The 18331-nt window shown below is 31.7% G+C and overlaps 1 protein-coding gene across 1 annotated transcript in view; it reads right to left on the bottom strand.

The window, feature by feature from the left end:
• The window catches only part of LOC145277020 (leucine-rich repeat serine/threonine-protein kinase 1-like), a 611216-nt gene that overhangs the window by 365580 nt on the left and 227305 nt on the right, over window positions 1–18331 (bottom strand). The window contains exons 26-27 of the mRNA XM_080128624.1: window positions 8154–8405; window positions 786–1037 (exon numbers count right to left, since the gene is read on the bottom strand). Coding sequence (XP_079984750.1) covers window positions 786–1037; window positions 8154–8405 — 504 coding nt within the window. The remainder of the gene's footprint in view (window positions 1–785; window positions 1038–8153; window positions 8406–18331) is intronic.

Below are 18331 nucleotides of genomic sequence, written 5' to 3'. Positions count from 1 at the left end.
ATATATATAGAGAGAGAGAGACAGACAGACAGAGAGTGCTTCTACACTATTGGGATGAAGTTTCGGAAATCGTAAAACTGAATCTCACATGAAAATAATGGTATCTATATATTCCTCATATTTTTAAGATGATTATATCCAAAAATTACAAAAATCGAAGGTAGAAAATTATTTATTAAAGAAAATAAAAAATAGAATTTGATGACAGCGATTGTAAAACACAGGAGAGTTCAAAAGGGAGGTAATTTTCTGTTTTGATTTTGGTTGGTTGTTTTTGTTTTACGGCATATCAACCCTTTTCAGATTATTTAATGCCGACTCCAAAGATTTTGAAGAAAAATTTTTTAATGTAATATATTTGTTATTTTCAAGTCTGATTCTATTTAACCCATAGTTGGGACCCTAACAGGTACTACCAATCCGGGTCAGTGTGGACCTGGGAGCAATGGCAATTAAAGGGTGGCTCCACACTCCCGAAAGCCCACAAACTGGGACCTCGCCATTGGATATAGTTTAAGGTCATATCCAGGACCACTGTTTTGGTTTAAACAAGATGGCAAAAATGTTTCACCTGCTAACACGATTAAAGTTGCTTTGTTTAATAATTGGGAAACTACCATTGTAATTTATTAGAATTGACGAAAACTCTGAAAAACTGAAATTTATTGACCACACTTTGTAGAAACACCGTATTTTGTTTGTACTCATCTTGGAATGGATATTCTTATAAATTACAAGAAGATGTAATTGATAAACAAAAGAGAAAACAGTTAAAAGTGCATTACCTTATCGGTATAGATATCCTTCCCTGCATGTTGCAAGATCTCAGGAGCAATAAAAGGAGGAGTCCCCCCAAAGCCTTTTGTACCTGAAGGCAATGACATCCGACTGATACCGTAGTCTGCAAGCCGGACATCAACATGGAATTCTGGTTTTGTCATTGATGGAAAAGGAAATGACCAGACAAGGACATTTTCAGATTTCAGATCACGATAAATTATTCCTTTGGAATGGAGGTAGGAGAGTGCTGAAGCAATCTGAAAATGAAGAAAATCGCAAAACATTTTGAAGCTAAAAAAAAAAACTAATTAAAAATAAAATAATTGATTAAAAAAAACTTTTATAATAAGAAGCGTTGCCCAGTTGTTTATATGTATAAATGTTACAGAAAAAATGACTGTCCCTTTCCATGTAAATAAGAAGAACATTAGATAAGTGAAAATGAGATTAGGATAAGCTGAGACTCGAACCTTGTAAGCAAGGTTAAGAAATAGAATGTAAGAAATCGGAATGTTAAAAAGGTCTATTGTTAAATTCTATTATAAATAGTTAGATATTGTTTATATCATAAAAAGAATTGTTCATTCTTTTAAAAAAATGAATATTAAAAATGTCAGCTAAAAAGAATGAACAATGAAAATTAAAAATATATTGTTAAAAAATAGGTAAGAAGAGGATTCTTTGTTTGCAGAAGTTTGTTTTGCACAAAACATGCATAGCCACATGAATTAATAACGGTTGAAAAACACACTTCTGACGTCATAAACAAAGGACATTTCTGTTATAGATTCGAATTTCAGTCAGCTAGTCAGTCAGCAGAGATCAGGAGAGTCAGTCAGAGAGAGAGTTGAGAGTCAGTCAGTTGGCAGTCAGTGGTCAGCTGACCCTTTGGAAGTGAAGGGTAAAAGATTAACCATGTAGATACAAATTTGAATTCCTGACGTCATCAGCATTCGACCGGTCCAATGAATAAAGAATCATCGTTGTGTTTTTGTAACTGTTGTCATGTGTCATCTTTCAACACCCAAAAGGTAATGTGTTAATCATTTGTAATGAACATTGTGTAACCCTTACTTGTACAAATCTCCAGCCAGTATATATATGAAGTCCCAAGCATCCACAGAACTGTAATATGTATAAATGTCTCTCTCTCTCTCATCAGAATCGTTACCTCCATTATATATGTACCCGTTATATATGTCTGCCATCTCACCTTAATATGAAACCCCACTATACAACATATATATATATATATATATACTAGCAAAAGTACCCGTCATTGACTGGGTTCAAAAATAGCCTACAGAAAATGGACTCTGATTTATGAAAGTATAATAGGTTATGAAAAGGAAGGGTTGTAAAGAGATAGCTTCGAATTTGGGGGTATCAAAACCAAAGTAAAATATGATGAAAGTAAAAATAAAACAGATAAACCCCATACCTGTTCACACTGAAACACTTATCACAATATTCTGTGGAAAAACCTTGTTAAACTTTGTGACATATTTCCCTTCTATGGAGGTCAGGTGCGAACGAACACCCCATAATTTTATTATACCATATTTCTTCAAACTGAAACATAATTATCAAAGTATACTTACGCAGATAGATATGAAAAGTCTTTATTAAAGTTTGTGCCTATTTCCATTCCATGGAGGCCAGGTGCGAATGCAGACCCCACAATTTAATTATATCATCCCTATTTAAGTTAAAACATACTTATCAAAGTATTCTTATGTACATCTGTATTAAAAACACTTGTAAACGTTTTTTTTTTTTAATTTTTAATTTTTTTATTTCCATACTTTGCGAACGCAGACCCCACAATTTTAATGAATCACCGTTCTGCCAGATCAAACATACCCATTCCTGTGTCTCGATACATCTCCTATCATTATATGGATTCAGTTTTTTAAAATAGTCAACCACATAGGAGCCTATTCATGACCAGACAGACACACAGCCATTCAGCTTTATATATATATATATATATATATATATATATATATAATGTCTGAAGAAGCTTTGAGTAATAAAAAAAATATAAAAAATGCAGTTTAAATTCCCAGAAAAAAAGAAAAAACTAAATTCAACCTATCGCAGATTTAGCATCTACATGATCCGACTTCTAAAATGTTTACATAATAACAAAAGAGAATTCAACTATATAAGGATGGAAAAAAAAATTGTTAAATTGAAACAGACTTATCACTTATATATATAAGGAGGAAAAAAGAAAACCTTAACTGAAATTTTATAAATAGAATATTATATATCACATAGCTTCTCTATATCTCATTCCCTATCACAGATGATTACGTTTCCAACCCGTTTCCCAGACCAGCAAGAACACACATCACTTCTAGATCTGTTTTTGACCACAGTTCCCAATGATTGTATAACGAATGCTCACAGCCCACTTGGAAACGCTGATCATGCAGTGATAATTGTTGAAATCGCCCTAAACTCTAGACCCAAAACTAAAGTGCCATTGCTCAAAACAACGAGATATTATAAAAAGGCTGACTGGGAAGCCATCAGAGATCTTTTCACTTCCTGCTGAACATTGCGCAAATGAGACCACTGAATGGTTCAAAACTGCAATTGAACCACATGTTCCCATGCGGAAATTCTATCGCAAGCTCCACTCTCCTCAATGGTTTACATCTACTTGTGCAGTTGCCATTGTGCAAAGGCAGCATGTGGACCGCAGATTTAACCGACATAAGGCGAGTTCAAACAGATATAAGTATATAGAAGCTAGAAGTAATTGTAAGAAAGAAATAGTGACAGCTAGGAGAGAATTTACCGAACCACCAAAAATCGCATTGGAGCACAGAAATTAGGAACCTGTGATTTATTAAAAATCTACAACAGCATAGTAAATAATGAACAATCAACAATTCCCCCACTATCCAACAATCACAAGTTGTTTGCACAGCAACCGAGAAGGCTAACATGCCTGCCAGTCGGTTTGCCTCCAACTCCATATTGGACCCAGCTAATTACTCGCTCCCTGACTTTCCTTTGTGGACAGATGCCACACTAGATGATCTGGAAATCACCCCTTCTCAGGTACATTAGCATTCTTCCACTTTTCGCCAAAATATTTGAGTCTATAATTAACCAAGCTCTAGTCCATCACCTTACAGCGGTAAAATATCTGAACGACCAACAATATGGATTTAGGCAAGCCCGTTCCACAGCAGATATCCTAACTGTAATCTTTGTATATACCATTCATTTGATAAAGCAGGGGAGGGTAGAGCGGTAACTCTAGACATATCTAAGGCTTTTGACAGGGTATGGTCTGAAGGTTTTCTCAGGAAAATCAGATCATATGGTATCAGTGGACGAATACTTCACATAATTAAATTCTTCTTAGGTAAAAGAAAAATCCAGGTTGTCCTCGACAGTTGTACATCTAAACAATATGATAAATTGACAAAATACCAACGGAAATATTTGACCATTCTTCCTTCACAATTTTTCTAATTCATCAAAATTTTTTAGACCTTTCTTATTGACATTTTTCTTCACAATAGCCCACAGATTTTCGATTGGGTTCAACTCGGGACTTTGACTTGACTACAGCAAGACATTTATTCTATTATCCGACAACCATTTCTTAACAGATTTTGCAGCATGTTTGGAATCTTGTCATGTTGAAAGACCATATGGGTTCCAAGATTGAGAATTTCAGAAGAATTCTTTTAATTTTTACTCAAAATTTTAACGTATTGGTCTTGTTTCCTGATTCCTCCAACTTTTATGAGTTCTCCAGTACCATTAACTGAAAAATAACGTTAAAACATATGGTTTCCTCTACCATGCTTCACTGTCAGGACGGTGTTCTTCAGATTGTAAGCTTCACCTTCTTTTTATCAAACAAAAGACACATCCCAGTGGCTCAAACTTGATTTTTGCCTCATCCGACAAAACAAATGCTCAGAATGTCAAATCTTTATCAATATGTTCCTGGCAAACTGTAATTGGGCTTTAACATGTTTTTTATAAAGGAGAGCAGTCTTTGTTGATCGGTATCCTTGAAGCCCTCGTGTCTTCAGTGTTCTTATCACTGTTGAAGTTGAAATACCAATATCCTACTAGCTTAAATGTTGCAATACTTTCTTGGCTGTAGTTTTCGGGTTCTTTTAAACTTTGCATATAACTTGTCTAATGACTCGGGATGAAAGTTTCTTTTTCCTGCCTCATCTGAAAAGGTTTGGAGTAGTGATGGGACGATTCCAATATTCAATTAATCGTTCCAACACTAGTTTTGAGTATTAAATTGCATATGGCTGTTGATAATATTTCGAATTGTTGACACAGGAACATCAAAATGTTTTGAGATTGATTTGTATCCACCCCCACTGTTGTGTTCTTCCACAATTTTCTTGCTCTGTGCATTGTTGATGTTAAAGTGAAGGGTTTTTTTTATAATTCTTCATTTATAGATTCTCACGTTTGACAAGAGACCAAATCTGACCTGTTGTTCCTGTATGAAACTGGCATTAACTCAATTTAACTTCCTTAACTGATTTTGCCATCAAAGGCTTCTTTCCTAAAATTGTCCGCTTGTGGAACTCAATTCTGCTGGCATGATTTTCAGCTGACTATAACATGGTCATCTGTCCGATGTAAACAAGTTTTTGATGTATCATCTTAAATAATCAAATTCTACTGAACCTCCAACACCACCACAGATCATTATGCCGTTGTCAAAGTAATAACATTTCACTCATAAACCCTGATCTTTGAGTGACCTTGATAAACAGTGACTTTCTTGTAAAAAAAAAAAAAAAAAAAAAAAAAAAAGATCCTCAAGTTTGATAGGATACACGATTTATGGACACACTCTCAAACGCATAGTCGGAATTCTTGCAATGCAGAGCTAACCCCTCTTTTCCTTAGTAGAAAAAGAGTAAACATGGATTTAACACCCAAAGAAGGTCGTAGGTTACAACGACCGAAACGTTGTGCCAATAACACCCAAGATGAGAATAATTGTCTGAGTAACCATTTGATACAAGAGTAACCATTTGATACAAGTGTAACCATTTCATACAAGAGTAACCATTTGATACAAGTGTAACCATTTGATACAAGTATATAACTTGTCTGTCTCCTGGCGATTCAAGAGTTACTTCTCTTGGTATACACAGGCAAACATTTTTTTGTGATATGTCCTGCAAAAGGGATATACAGTAGCGTCCAAAACTAAGGGACAAAATTTTAAAACCTAATATATGTTAGAAATAACAATTGTGAAAAGCTGTAATTTTGACAACTGGTAGTCGTTATCATCCATAATAACATACTAAAATTTATTTGTCTTCTTCTCTGTCTATTCATTCTAGTTTTTCTTGAAAACTACAGAACTAATCTGGCTGAAATTTTGTAGAAACCTTTGTTATTATAAGGTGCAGCAAACTAAATATTATGGTATCTGTTCGATGCATAGTTAGAGATTAATTGGGATAAGTATTAAGGTTCCACTTTTTTTTTTTTTGAAAACTATTAGACTGATCTGGCTGGAATTTTATATGCATCTTTGTTTTGATAAGGTGCAGTGAACTAAACATTATGGTATCTGTTCAATGCAGAGTAAGAGATTAATAGAGATTAGTCTCTACACTATCGTATTTACTTTAGAATTTTACTTGGAAACTACTGTGCCGATCTGGCTGAAATTTTGTATGGTCCTTTATGATAAGGTACAGCAAACTATGTATTATGGTATCCATTCGATGTACAGTTAGGGATTAATAGGGATCAGTATTTAATGCAAAAATGAGCACAAATTTAACCACATTCAACCATCAATGCAGCATAAATCATTCATTCAAATCAATGCTCTATAATTTTTTCTTATTTTTAATGCACTAAAAAGTCTTGTGTATAATTATTAGAAAAACATTAAAGTTTCTGAATTTTTGAGATGAGGTTTAGTTATTCATACTATTTGGATTCTTTGGACTACTGTTCTCATCTCGAGTGTCATTTTCACAATGTCTCGGTCGATGTAACCTCTAACCTTCTTCAGGTGTATCTTGTCAAACTTGGGAATCTTTCTCAAAGAAGCAGCATATATTTTGGGTGACGATCACTTACTAAACACAAATATGGAAAATATTAATTATAAATAACAGGTAATACATATAATAATATCTATACTCCTGCATTTTTCTTTTATGCATATTCATATTAAAAACCCTTTTTTTCTATTCAATTAAAAAGAAAATACAACTTTTTTTATATTATGGGTCGTGGAATTGCATTCATCTGCAAAATATCTAGCTAATTTGCAGATTCTTTTAAAAATTCATTTTAATTAATTCCCTATTAGTTTTTTCGGTTTTCTTATGGGATGATCATCTTTTACCTGTAATTATATTCATGCAGATATTCTACATGATTTATACTTGCGTAATATTTTTGTCAAAAGGTTATAGTAAGCACAAACCTCTTTGTATGTATATTTATGTATGCATATATATATTTTTAAAAAATTGCCATCCAAACTCATCTATCATTTTCTTTACTGACATGGAGCTTAATAAATAGGGTATTCGAAACTTTATATTTGGGTTTTAGCCGAGGACAATCAGTGCAAAAGTGTGAAAGGTGAATGACAGCATTATGAATATGCATGCGTAACGTAATAGCTATTTGTTCATGCTTTAACTGTTTCGATTCTCAGTGGTGGTGCACGAGTCATTTTTTTTTTTTTTTTTACTTTTTAAATCATTAATATATATTCGGTTCGCTATAATAATAAATACGAAATCTGCATTAATCAAAATATTATATTTAAGCATATTTTATGACGGGCAATGCTGGGCAGCTTGCTAGTATATATATATATATATATATATATATATATATATATATATTGTAATAATATGGAATAATAGAGATATTTGCAAGGATCGGTGGTTCAGTGGTTAGAGCATATGGTAAAATTCAGTTGCATAAATGACTTTTGAAGGTTTAATCCTGAGTGTGGGCTACCGAAATGGCTGATGGAATGAGACCATGCTACCCTCGTGAACTGAATAAAGGGTTCTGTTCAAAATTTCATGGAGATTCACAAATTTGACAAAAAGATTCCCGAGTTTGACAAGATACACCTGAAGTATATCGTAGGTTACATCAATCGAAACGTTCTGAAAATAAGACTCAAGATGAGAATAAATAGTCCGATGAATCCAAATAATACGCATTATAAACTTGTAGAGGAATAAAGGCTAATGAAGCTCAAAAAAAAAAAAAAAAAAAAAAAAAAAAAAAAAATCAACCTTTCACCCCTTTGCGCTCATAAAACAATTTTATTTCTTTTAATACACTTAAAACTCTTTAAAGTGACATACCTGACTGATGACACACTTAACAGCGAACACAGGTAACATATCCTGTTTATCTCTGTAAACCTTCAGGATGGTATTAAGAGAACTGTGGGGAGCGAGGGCCAGAACCAATGCCAGGGGATGCACCACTATGCCAAGCAGTTCAACTATATTTGGATTGTGCAAAGACTGAAGGATCTCAATTTCTTGTCGTGCTGCTGTGTATGCGTGTACGGCAGCAAACATCCGATGGTCAATCGTCTCTGAAAATGGCAGCTGAAATTTAAAAGAAATATTCCAAATGATAATTATGTTGACATTAAAGAATTAAACCTTTGAAAAACATCCATCAAATTTTTATTTGTATATTTTGTGAAACACATTCCAGCTAAGATGCGTCATGCAAATTTTTTTAACATCAGAAATTTTTAAGCATACATACAGTTCAGCCATATGTAAACACCTGATAAATAGCTGTGTTTGTGCTTCCAGATTTAGTGTTAACTTGTTTTTCATTCTCAGCCAGTCACATGCATTATATTATTTTAAAATTCTAGAAACCATTTATATTAAGTCCTTTAGACTTTCTCTTTGCATGCAAAAAGAAAATCTTTCAGACTTTCTCTTTGCAAGCAAAAAGAAAATCTTTTAGGACTTAATGTGGTTTCTATTTTATTCTTTCCCTGCTTATTAATTTCCCCACCATCCTCTACATATTTCCATTTCATATTTCTTTTAATTGTAATCATACCTCGATTTAGCTCTGTTGAAACTGGTCAGCCAGCTCTTTTGTTTTTTATGTTTTAAATTCATTATGTTAAAATCTAATCTATATTTAGCTATTATAAAATAATTGTGGTACTTATGCAGAAATCAATCCAGTTTTCTGTGAATATTACCTCTGCATATTCTGGCAGCTTACATACACTGCCAGAATATGGCAAAACACTCAGCCGATGGAAATCTCCATAGATGACAATTAATAAATTAGAAAATAGTTTTAAATCGTACAAAAAATTTAATCATTAAAAATAAGTTATAGCAAGATTTTTGCTTTCCAAGACCTGTCTGGAAATTGGAAAAATAATCAGGATAATATAAATGTGGTCCCACAGCATGGCAACTGTACAAAATTTAAGCAGATAGTGTGGTATCGGCTTAGAACATATTGTGACTGATCAGAAAAATTTCTGACTTAGACATTTGCCAAAAATATTTCCTTAAGAATCCCTGGCAGATTGAAGGCCCAGGACACACTCTTCAAACGAATGAATCACTCTTCAACAGGAGACATATAATGTTGAGAGTATCCTTGAATGAAGAAGTACATTCTGTTGGTTATATCCAACTGCTGGAAAAACCTACCCCTAACAGAAAAAAAAAGAGTCAACAAAAAAACATATTTTAAAGAAAAAGTACATTTTTTTGTAAAAAAGAAAAAAAAAAAGAATCAAAACAACTCCTTAAAACAGTGACATTTAAAAATAAAGACAAAAAAAAAGCAAAACGTAAAAAAAAGTAGAAAAACCAAAAATACAAAAAAAAACTGTTTTCAAAGCTTTTTTGTTTCATTATTTATAGTAAAAATATGCCCAAAATGTCCAATATTTGTCTATGAAACTTACCATAGGTTGATTTAATTTTGTTTTAATTGTATTTTCATTTTTCTTCATTAAAATTACTATAATACAATAAATGTTTTCTTTATCATAATGTTTTAGTTTTAAAATTTGATCAGCACATATTCTGGTGATTTATATAAGCTGCCAACAAAACATCTACGGAAAAATGGGTCATTCTTTACATGAGTACCATAATTATCATCATTATATTTGTTATAGTGTTGGTCTCCTGGAAAACCTAATCATGGGCAATTGTGAATGTTTGAATTGAAAAATGTTTGGATGACAATATTGGAACAAATTAGGTAATTTAGAGAGATCAAATATTTATGCTAAAAGTTTATATAACTTTGAAACATTTTAACATAAAAAGTTAGGACAATAGATCAAAACAAAGACAAAGATGACCTAGTGGCGACGTTAGATAACAAACAGAGAGGGTAGATTGTAATATAGACACGTAATCAGTTAGAGAGTTGGACAGATGAGGAGTTAGCTAGAGACCAGATTAGAGAGTGGATTGCAATAATGGTCTATCTATTAAGCACAGGAAATAGCAAGAATGAATAAATAAGGAACTGCATGTAATTCCAATGTCTGGAAACATCAAAAAATAAAAATTGGACAAAAATATAACCAGAATGTCATTAATCATTTCTTGAGATGAATGATCATTGCAGCTTCTACTGTCATATCAATAAAGACTGATGCATGAAGGTATGCCCCCTTTTGGCCTGATGTAAGCCTCTCCCAACAGAAAGATGGTATCCATCCCTTGTTTCAAAAGAACTGGCTTTGTTCCTTGTTGAACTGTTTCACACTGAACACACTTATATATATATATATATATATATATATATATATATATGTATGTATGTACACACACACTTTAAAACTACACATATATATAAACTCGATTATATATACAGCACAGCTAGAATAAATATATATCCGTCATATAGATAACTGTGTATTACCCACACCTGCTATGTAATATGTTACGATTTCATCATCACACGTACGAACACAAAACTATACTACCAACTATGTAAGATATTCAGTTTAACATGATGGCATGTATCAAGGCCCAGAGGCAACTCGCGGATAAGTGTTAAAGAGTGTACAATAGTCAGAGAACAATATCATAGTAATCGTTAGAAGTGCAAATTTGGTAAATTGGATTACTTGGATACTCTAACTTATTTCAGCACTATTCTTATCTTATAAATAAGCATATATTAATCTTAGGGAAAATATTTATCTTATTGTCTATTCTATTCTGTCATGTCTATGTGTGGGTGTATATATATATATATATATATATATATATATATACTAGCAAAAGTACCAGTCATTGACTGGGTTCAAAAACAGCCTACAGAAAATGGACTCTGATTTATGAAAGTATAATAGGTTATGAAAAGGAAGGGTTGTAAAGAGATAGCTTCGAATTTGAGGGTGTTAAAACCAAAGAAAAATATGATGAAAGTAAAAATAAAATAGATAAAGCCCATAATTTATTATACCACACCTGTTCAAACTGAAACACTTATCACAATATTCTGTGGATCTATATTAAAAAACCATGTTAAACTTTGTGACATATTTCCATTCTATGGAAATCAGGCACGAACGAACACCCCATAATTTTATTATACCATATTTCTTCAAACTGAAACATAATTATCAAAGTATACTTACGCAGATAGAGATGAACAGTCTTTATTAAAGTTTGTGCCTCTTTCCATTCTTTAGAGGCCAGGTGCGAACGCATACCCCACAATTTTATTATACCATCCCTATTTAAGTTAAAACATACTTATCAAAGTATTATTATGAAAAACACTTGCAAACGTTTTTTTTTTTAATTTTTAAATTTTTTATTTCCATACTTTCTGGACCAGGCGCGAACGCAGATCCCACAATTTTAATGAATCATTATTATGCCAAATCAAACATACCCATTCCTGTGTCTCGATACGTCTTCTATCATTATATGTGATCAGTTTTCTATAATAGTCAACCATATAGGAGCCTATTCGTGACCAGACACACACACACTGACGTTCAGCTTTATATTATATATATATATTTGCGGGGTACAAAATTTTATTATGGCTATGTAAAGAGCAAATTTAAACCTGTTCGAAAACATTCTTTATTTTAGATTGTGAAATTAAAAAAGAAATAAAAATGAATGCGTCAGCTGACCGGTTTCGAAGCTCGCTCAACAAAGCTAAAATTGAGCTTAATTACGTTTTAAAAAGAAAAGGGGGGAACAATGAATCGGGGATGAAAAAAGTCGGTGGGAGGGGGGGGGCGAAGTGGGGGGGGGGGTAATTATTAAATAGAAACTAGATTAAGCCCCAAGAGATTCTGTTTTTGTTTGCAAAGAGAAAGTCTCAGAGTCTTAATGTAAGTTACGATTTTTCCAATCCCCAATTCTGATTGATTGTCCCAACATTAATATATTTTAGTGGAAATATTTTTTGTTCTCTAATATTTCATTTTTATGCCAATCCTTATTTAAGAAGCTCAATATAATTACAGAGCATATAACAAATAAATGGCAAAAGTTTATATTCATAATTTTATGATGTTGACCATCGTACAATTTATTCCTTTAATTTTGTTGACATTTACACTTCTAGATGTGGATATATTATTAATAATAAATTTATCAATTACTAAATAGAACATTTCTCGTAGTATATACCAAAACGATTGCAATTTGTTAATGCGAATATTTGGGTTTTAGTGACTTTATTTTTTAAGTTCAAAATGGTATAATGTAAGCAAATAAGGTAACTGCAGCTTCTCTCCGAATTTTTAATCATGCCCAAATGCATTTTATCTCCTTTTAGTGGATTGATATTTGCTATTTCTTCTGATGAGTTGAGGACAAAATACATTCAGTGATTGATATAATAATTAAGTGAATGACTTTGTGCTACGAAACAGTTACTGTCAAGAAGTGTAAATGTCAACTGAATTAAAGGAAAAAATTGTAAAATGGTCAACATCATGAAATTTGGAATATAGACTTTTGTCATTTATTCATTTTATATATATATATATATATATATATATATATATATATTCTTTTAATTGAGTTAAGACGCTGATTAGAAATCAGATGAAAGTTCCTGATAGATATTACTTGAAGTAAAACTTTCAGGGCGATCCTAGCCAAAAAGGAGAAGCTCAATATTTAAGCATAGAGCAATATATAGGTTAAGTGGTTGTATTTAAATTCTGAAAAAACAACATATAGACACATATATTCGAATTAAGAATTTATTGTTTGACAAAAGGAATATATAGAGGGGTTATGTTGATTTCCTTAATGCATGGAGTTTCAATAAAGGGTCATATCATCAGAGGGAATGAAATGTGGTTAGCAAAATGTTCAGCTGTGAACAGACACTTATTTTGCTTTTCAGCACAAATATTGAAAATAGTTTTTTGGGTGGTAAATGATAATTATATGGAAATAATTATAGGAAAATCAACATAATCCCTTCTATATATTCCTTTTGTCAAACAATTCTTAATTCGAATATATGTGCCTATATGTTGTTTTTTCAGAATTTAAATACAACCACTTAACTTATATATTCTTTTATATTATACCACTTTACTGGGTACAGACACTTATTTTTAGGCTCATTCATCCTCTCAAAATGTTCAATCTATTACATTTACATAAAATATTGAAATGCTTTTGTCCTATTGTAGTAATAATAAACCGGAAGGGTATCATTTTTATAATAGTGCATGGCCAAGCAAAAGGGAAATGAAAACAAATAATGTTACGCCGATATAAAAAAAATATACACTGAAAATATAATCACCTAAAGTTAGTGCATTTATTAAAATAATTTTACGATAAAACTTATGAACCTTTTGTATCGATGATTCTGGATTGTGTAAATGACACGTAGCAGATGATGCTAGGATTAAAGGGACAAAAAAAAAAAAACTCTAACATTTGTCAGTTTTATTTCTGTTAATTACAAAATGAAAAACACTTTTAGATCTACCAGATTATTTGCATAACCATAGATTTGATTTCAATGTTTCTTATTAAAACCTTATAAAGATTGAGATTTTACTTGCTTTTAATATTCATGTTAAATTATATAAAAGCTGATTAAGGTAATATTGTTATGCCAAGATCGTATGTATCATATATTGCAGAATGAGATTGCAAACTTTGACTAGTAAAGGAATATGACATAAACTTATAAATAAGAATATTTGAATTCTACCTGAAATTTAAATAAGGTTATAAAAATATACATTTAGAGCAGTTATCTCCGTTTGGAGAAAAATTAGGTTTTCAGAACGATATAAATGAAAAAATAGCAGAATTATTTCCCTTTGTACAAGTCCTAGTCTGGTGAAGGGTTATCTCCCTTTGATTAAGAGTTTAAAGTAAAAGCTTAAAATCATATCTTATGTTCATTTGCACCATAAGAATAAAAATATCAAAGTAATCGGAACGATGAAATGGAGCTGTTTTTGAACTTCTGATATATATATATATATATATATATATATATATATATATATATATATATATATATATATATATATATAAGTGAACGTGTCTGTATACATTTCTCTACGCAATAACTCTATCAAGTTTTTTTTTTTTTTTTTTACACAGGCATCACCACATTATCAAAGCCAAGAGGCCACTCAAGGATAAGGGCTAAAGAGTGTACAGTAGAAACTGGACAATATAGCAATCATTAGTAATGATAATTCGGTAAATTTAATAACTTATATGGAACGGCTCATCAAGAACGGACTCGAAATTTGATATACAAGGTACTGAGATTTGGGAAAATCTATGTGATTGGTTTTCGGTCAGAAATGTGGCTGTTAAGGGGTCACAGTTCAACGATTTGACCTTTGAGAACTCTACCAAACTCCTCCGACAATTTTGGGTCTAAACACTTGAAATTTTAGATATAGATTCCTTGGACATGGATCTAACTTAATAACTTGATTTGAGCCCAAAACAATAAATGTTAAGGGGTCATAATAGGGGTCAAAATTAAAAAAAAAATGACCGCTTTTTTTTGTTTTTTTTTTTGCTCAGCATACACCTCCAAACACCCAGGCAACGCCGGGCACCCATGCTAATCTATATATATATATATATATATATATATATATATATATATATATATATATATCTTACAATAAAAAACTACGAGCATGTAAAGGAATATGGTTAAGCTTAAAGATGGAAAAGTAAAGGACAAGATATTTTAGAAAAAAAATATAATAAATTCATAACTTAAAATATTGCAGCATTAAAAATTGATTATATAATATTATAAATCGAATCTAAAAAATTCTTAATGCTGCATCTGGGCAGATGGTGGACATGTTACAAACATGACGAGGTGGTAATCACTGCCCGGTGTAGTTTTAACAGAATGAAAATGTGTCAAGATACAAACTTTGAATTTTTTTTTTCAAACATATCTAATGAGATGTAACTACGAAAATTTTTAAATATAAAATTTAAAATTGTCTGGTTTATGTTGAAATAATTGTAATATCTGAAAAAATACAAATATGAAGTTATTCTTTCTGGTTGTTTTTGGTTTTGATGCATATATCAGGTCATCCCATAAGTTCTGTCCGAATTTATGAGTACAGAAAAGAAGTGGCCAAAAGTTACATTTTATTAAATATTTAATCATTAATATACTTTCCCTGATTATGCCTTTCTTCCATCTATTAACAAGTTTATCAATCCTACCTCTGTAAAATCCTTTTGGCTTTGATTTGAAGGACTCACAAATGTCAGTTTCAACATCTTTCTGCATTACAAAAGCTGTTCCTTCCAAATGTAAGCTACAAAATAAATAGTAGTCTGAGGGAGCAAGGTCAGGAGAATAGGGTGGATAAGGAATTTTCTCCCAACCCAGTTCTTTGATCTTTTGTGAGGTGATCCTTGTTATATGGAGTTGTGCATTGTCCTGATGAAATTTCTGAAACTGACGTTTTTGTTGATAGCGATAAGGTTTTTTCTTCAAGAGAATTTTGTGTGTAGAATTTGCCATATTGCTAAAAAAAATAAAGTCCTAATAACAAATAAACTTTTGAAACATTGTCTGAGAACCAACACATTGTAGCCTCAGTCGCAAAGCAAATAAAGAATAGAAAAGAATTTCATCTCATTTTTTTGTTGTACAACAACATTTACTTCCTCATTATCATTGCGACATTCCTTACATGATTGTCTTCTTGAATTTTATCTACACCTCTCACGTGACCTTGAACATTCTTCCCGTCTAATGTGATCTCCTTTTTAAAGTCTTTATTTTTCCCTACCAGTGACGTCATTTTGCATGCATTTGCAAACAGTCGTCCACGCTGTTACACTTTTACTTGTTGAAAAACTCCCAAGTTTTTTAACGATGTAAATCAAAAGGTTTTGCAAATTATTAACACTTAACTTTCGTCCAGTAGTTTTTTTTATCCCCTTTATTCCATTTCATTTTTATTTTTAAAAAAAAAACAACTCTATTATATAAAGTCTAGTAACTTTGTATAATATTTAGAGAGGAAGACCCCAAAAACCGTGCATATTCTCTCCTGACAACCCAATATTATCTGGAGGATGAAATGAAATACCCTACAAACACACACACGATTATATATGTCTATGAGAAAATAAACTAAGAAGAGGAAGGCCCTGAAATGCCCCATCTCTCTCTTCTGATAACCGATAATAACTGGAAGCTGAAATGGTTGGTTGTTTTACGGCATATCAACCCATTTCAGGTTATTTAATGCCGAATCTGGTGATTTTGAAGAACGATTTTTTTTAATATAATATATTTGTTTTTTAAGTCATATTCTATTTAACCCATAGTTGGGACCCTAACAGGTGCTACCACTCCGGGTCAGAGTGGACCTGGGAGCAATGGCAATTAAAGGGTGGCTCCACACTCCCTAAGGCCTGCAAGCTGGGGCCCTCACCATCGGAAGCTGAAATGGATTACTTCACAAGTAAAAATAGCTGAACAGCATCATTAGATACAAGCACAATATCTTCAGTTGTTCGCTTGCTTCATGGTGAGTTTCTGCTCCTGTTTTAGTAGTAATGTTTTTCTTTATGCATTAAACCCTGATCTTTATTGTGTACAAATTTCATTGTTAATCTTGCATTTCTTTAAATAAAACACATATTTATGTTTCTTGTTTCCGTTTCATTATGGTCACTACTGTATAGCATTTGTAAGAATATTTTAATATGATTGATGATAACAATTGGAATACATTAAAAGCCTTTTTGCCACTCTACTTAACCCTTTATGACCTGAATTATGATGTAGATGATTAAAAAATATTTATTGTTCATTTTAATTAGTTTAAAGGGTAATAATACTATGATTTTAAGACTTTTACACTATAACAATCTTTCATTATGAAGTTCAATAGTTAAACTACCACTGAGAATTTTTGCATTTGATAAATTCACTTTGATTATTATCCATAGTGCTTCAAAAAGTGTTGTTTATGACAACAAGCAAAATCCTTCACTATCTAAGACAGATTGTGGCATACTGACTGTAAGCAATAAACAGTTGCAATATGGAGGTACCTGGAATCTACCCTGATACTGAACTAATACGTACAAGGCATGTTTGAATTGATTCCCACTTTATTTATGCTGTTATATTGATCTATTTACAGCTGAACTAATTAGTTCAACCAGGTAATAAAAGGTTAAAATTAAAATTAAAGTTATTGTCGGGAGGATATATATATATATATAATAGGAGAAAATTTCTAAATTAAAGAAAAAGTTAATAAAAAAAAACTTTTCTACTTAAAAAAGATGAATTATAAATATAGAGAAATATATTTCTAGAATTACAACCGTATCCAAATTTAAAAGGCTCAATATCAGTGATAGAGCCTAGTATAAGTAATAGACATCACGAAAGACTTGTCTACAAGAATAAGTCATTTTTTCTTCATTCCTGGATATTTTTAAAGAGACTCCAAAGAACACTTTTCAAATCTCTTATTGGATCTACCCAATACGAACCTCATAATCTCACTGGATTTCTGCAACACTAATTATTGGACATTGCTAAGTATTTTTTATTTTCCTATGAAATTTTACTTTCCTTCAAAAATTTTTATAACTACTGTTTTCAAAAATTGTGCTAACCAGCAAAATTAGATTTTTATCTATATATTCCTTTTGCTAAAGTTTTTTCCTCTGAGGAGAAGAGCCTATCTTTTAAACTCCATGGAATAAAGAATTTTTCTCACTTCTTCTCGTATTCCTTGTTTGAATAAAATATTGTGAATTTAATTCTACACTATTGTGACGTATATATATATGTGTGTGTGTGTATGTGTGCACGCACTCGTCTTCTCGTGGTTAGATTGTATGAGAGTGTACATACATGTCACAGTCATCTATATGATGTGTTTATTCATGTGAATATATATTTAATTGTCTAGATATGAATGTGCCTATTTATCGTCTCATGATTGTTTAAACAAGACATATAACAATTATAACATTAGGGAACA

Source organism: Euprymna scolopes, chromosome 5, assembly GCF_053919585.1.
Source record: "Euprymna scolopes isolate OS-2025 chromosome 5, ASM5391958v1, whole genome shotgun sequence".
NCBI lineage: Eukaryota > Metazoa > Mollusca > Cephalopoda > Sepiida > Sepiolidae > Euprymna > Euprymna scolopes.
The sequence above is the reverse complement of the archived record's forward strand: the minus strand, read 5'-3'. Positions and strand labels throughout refer to the sequence as shown.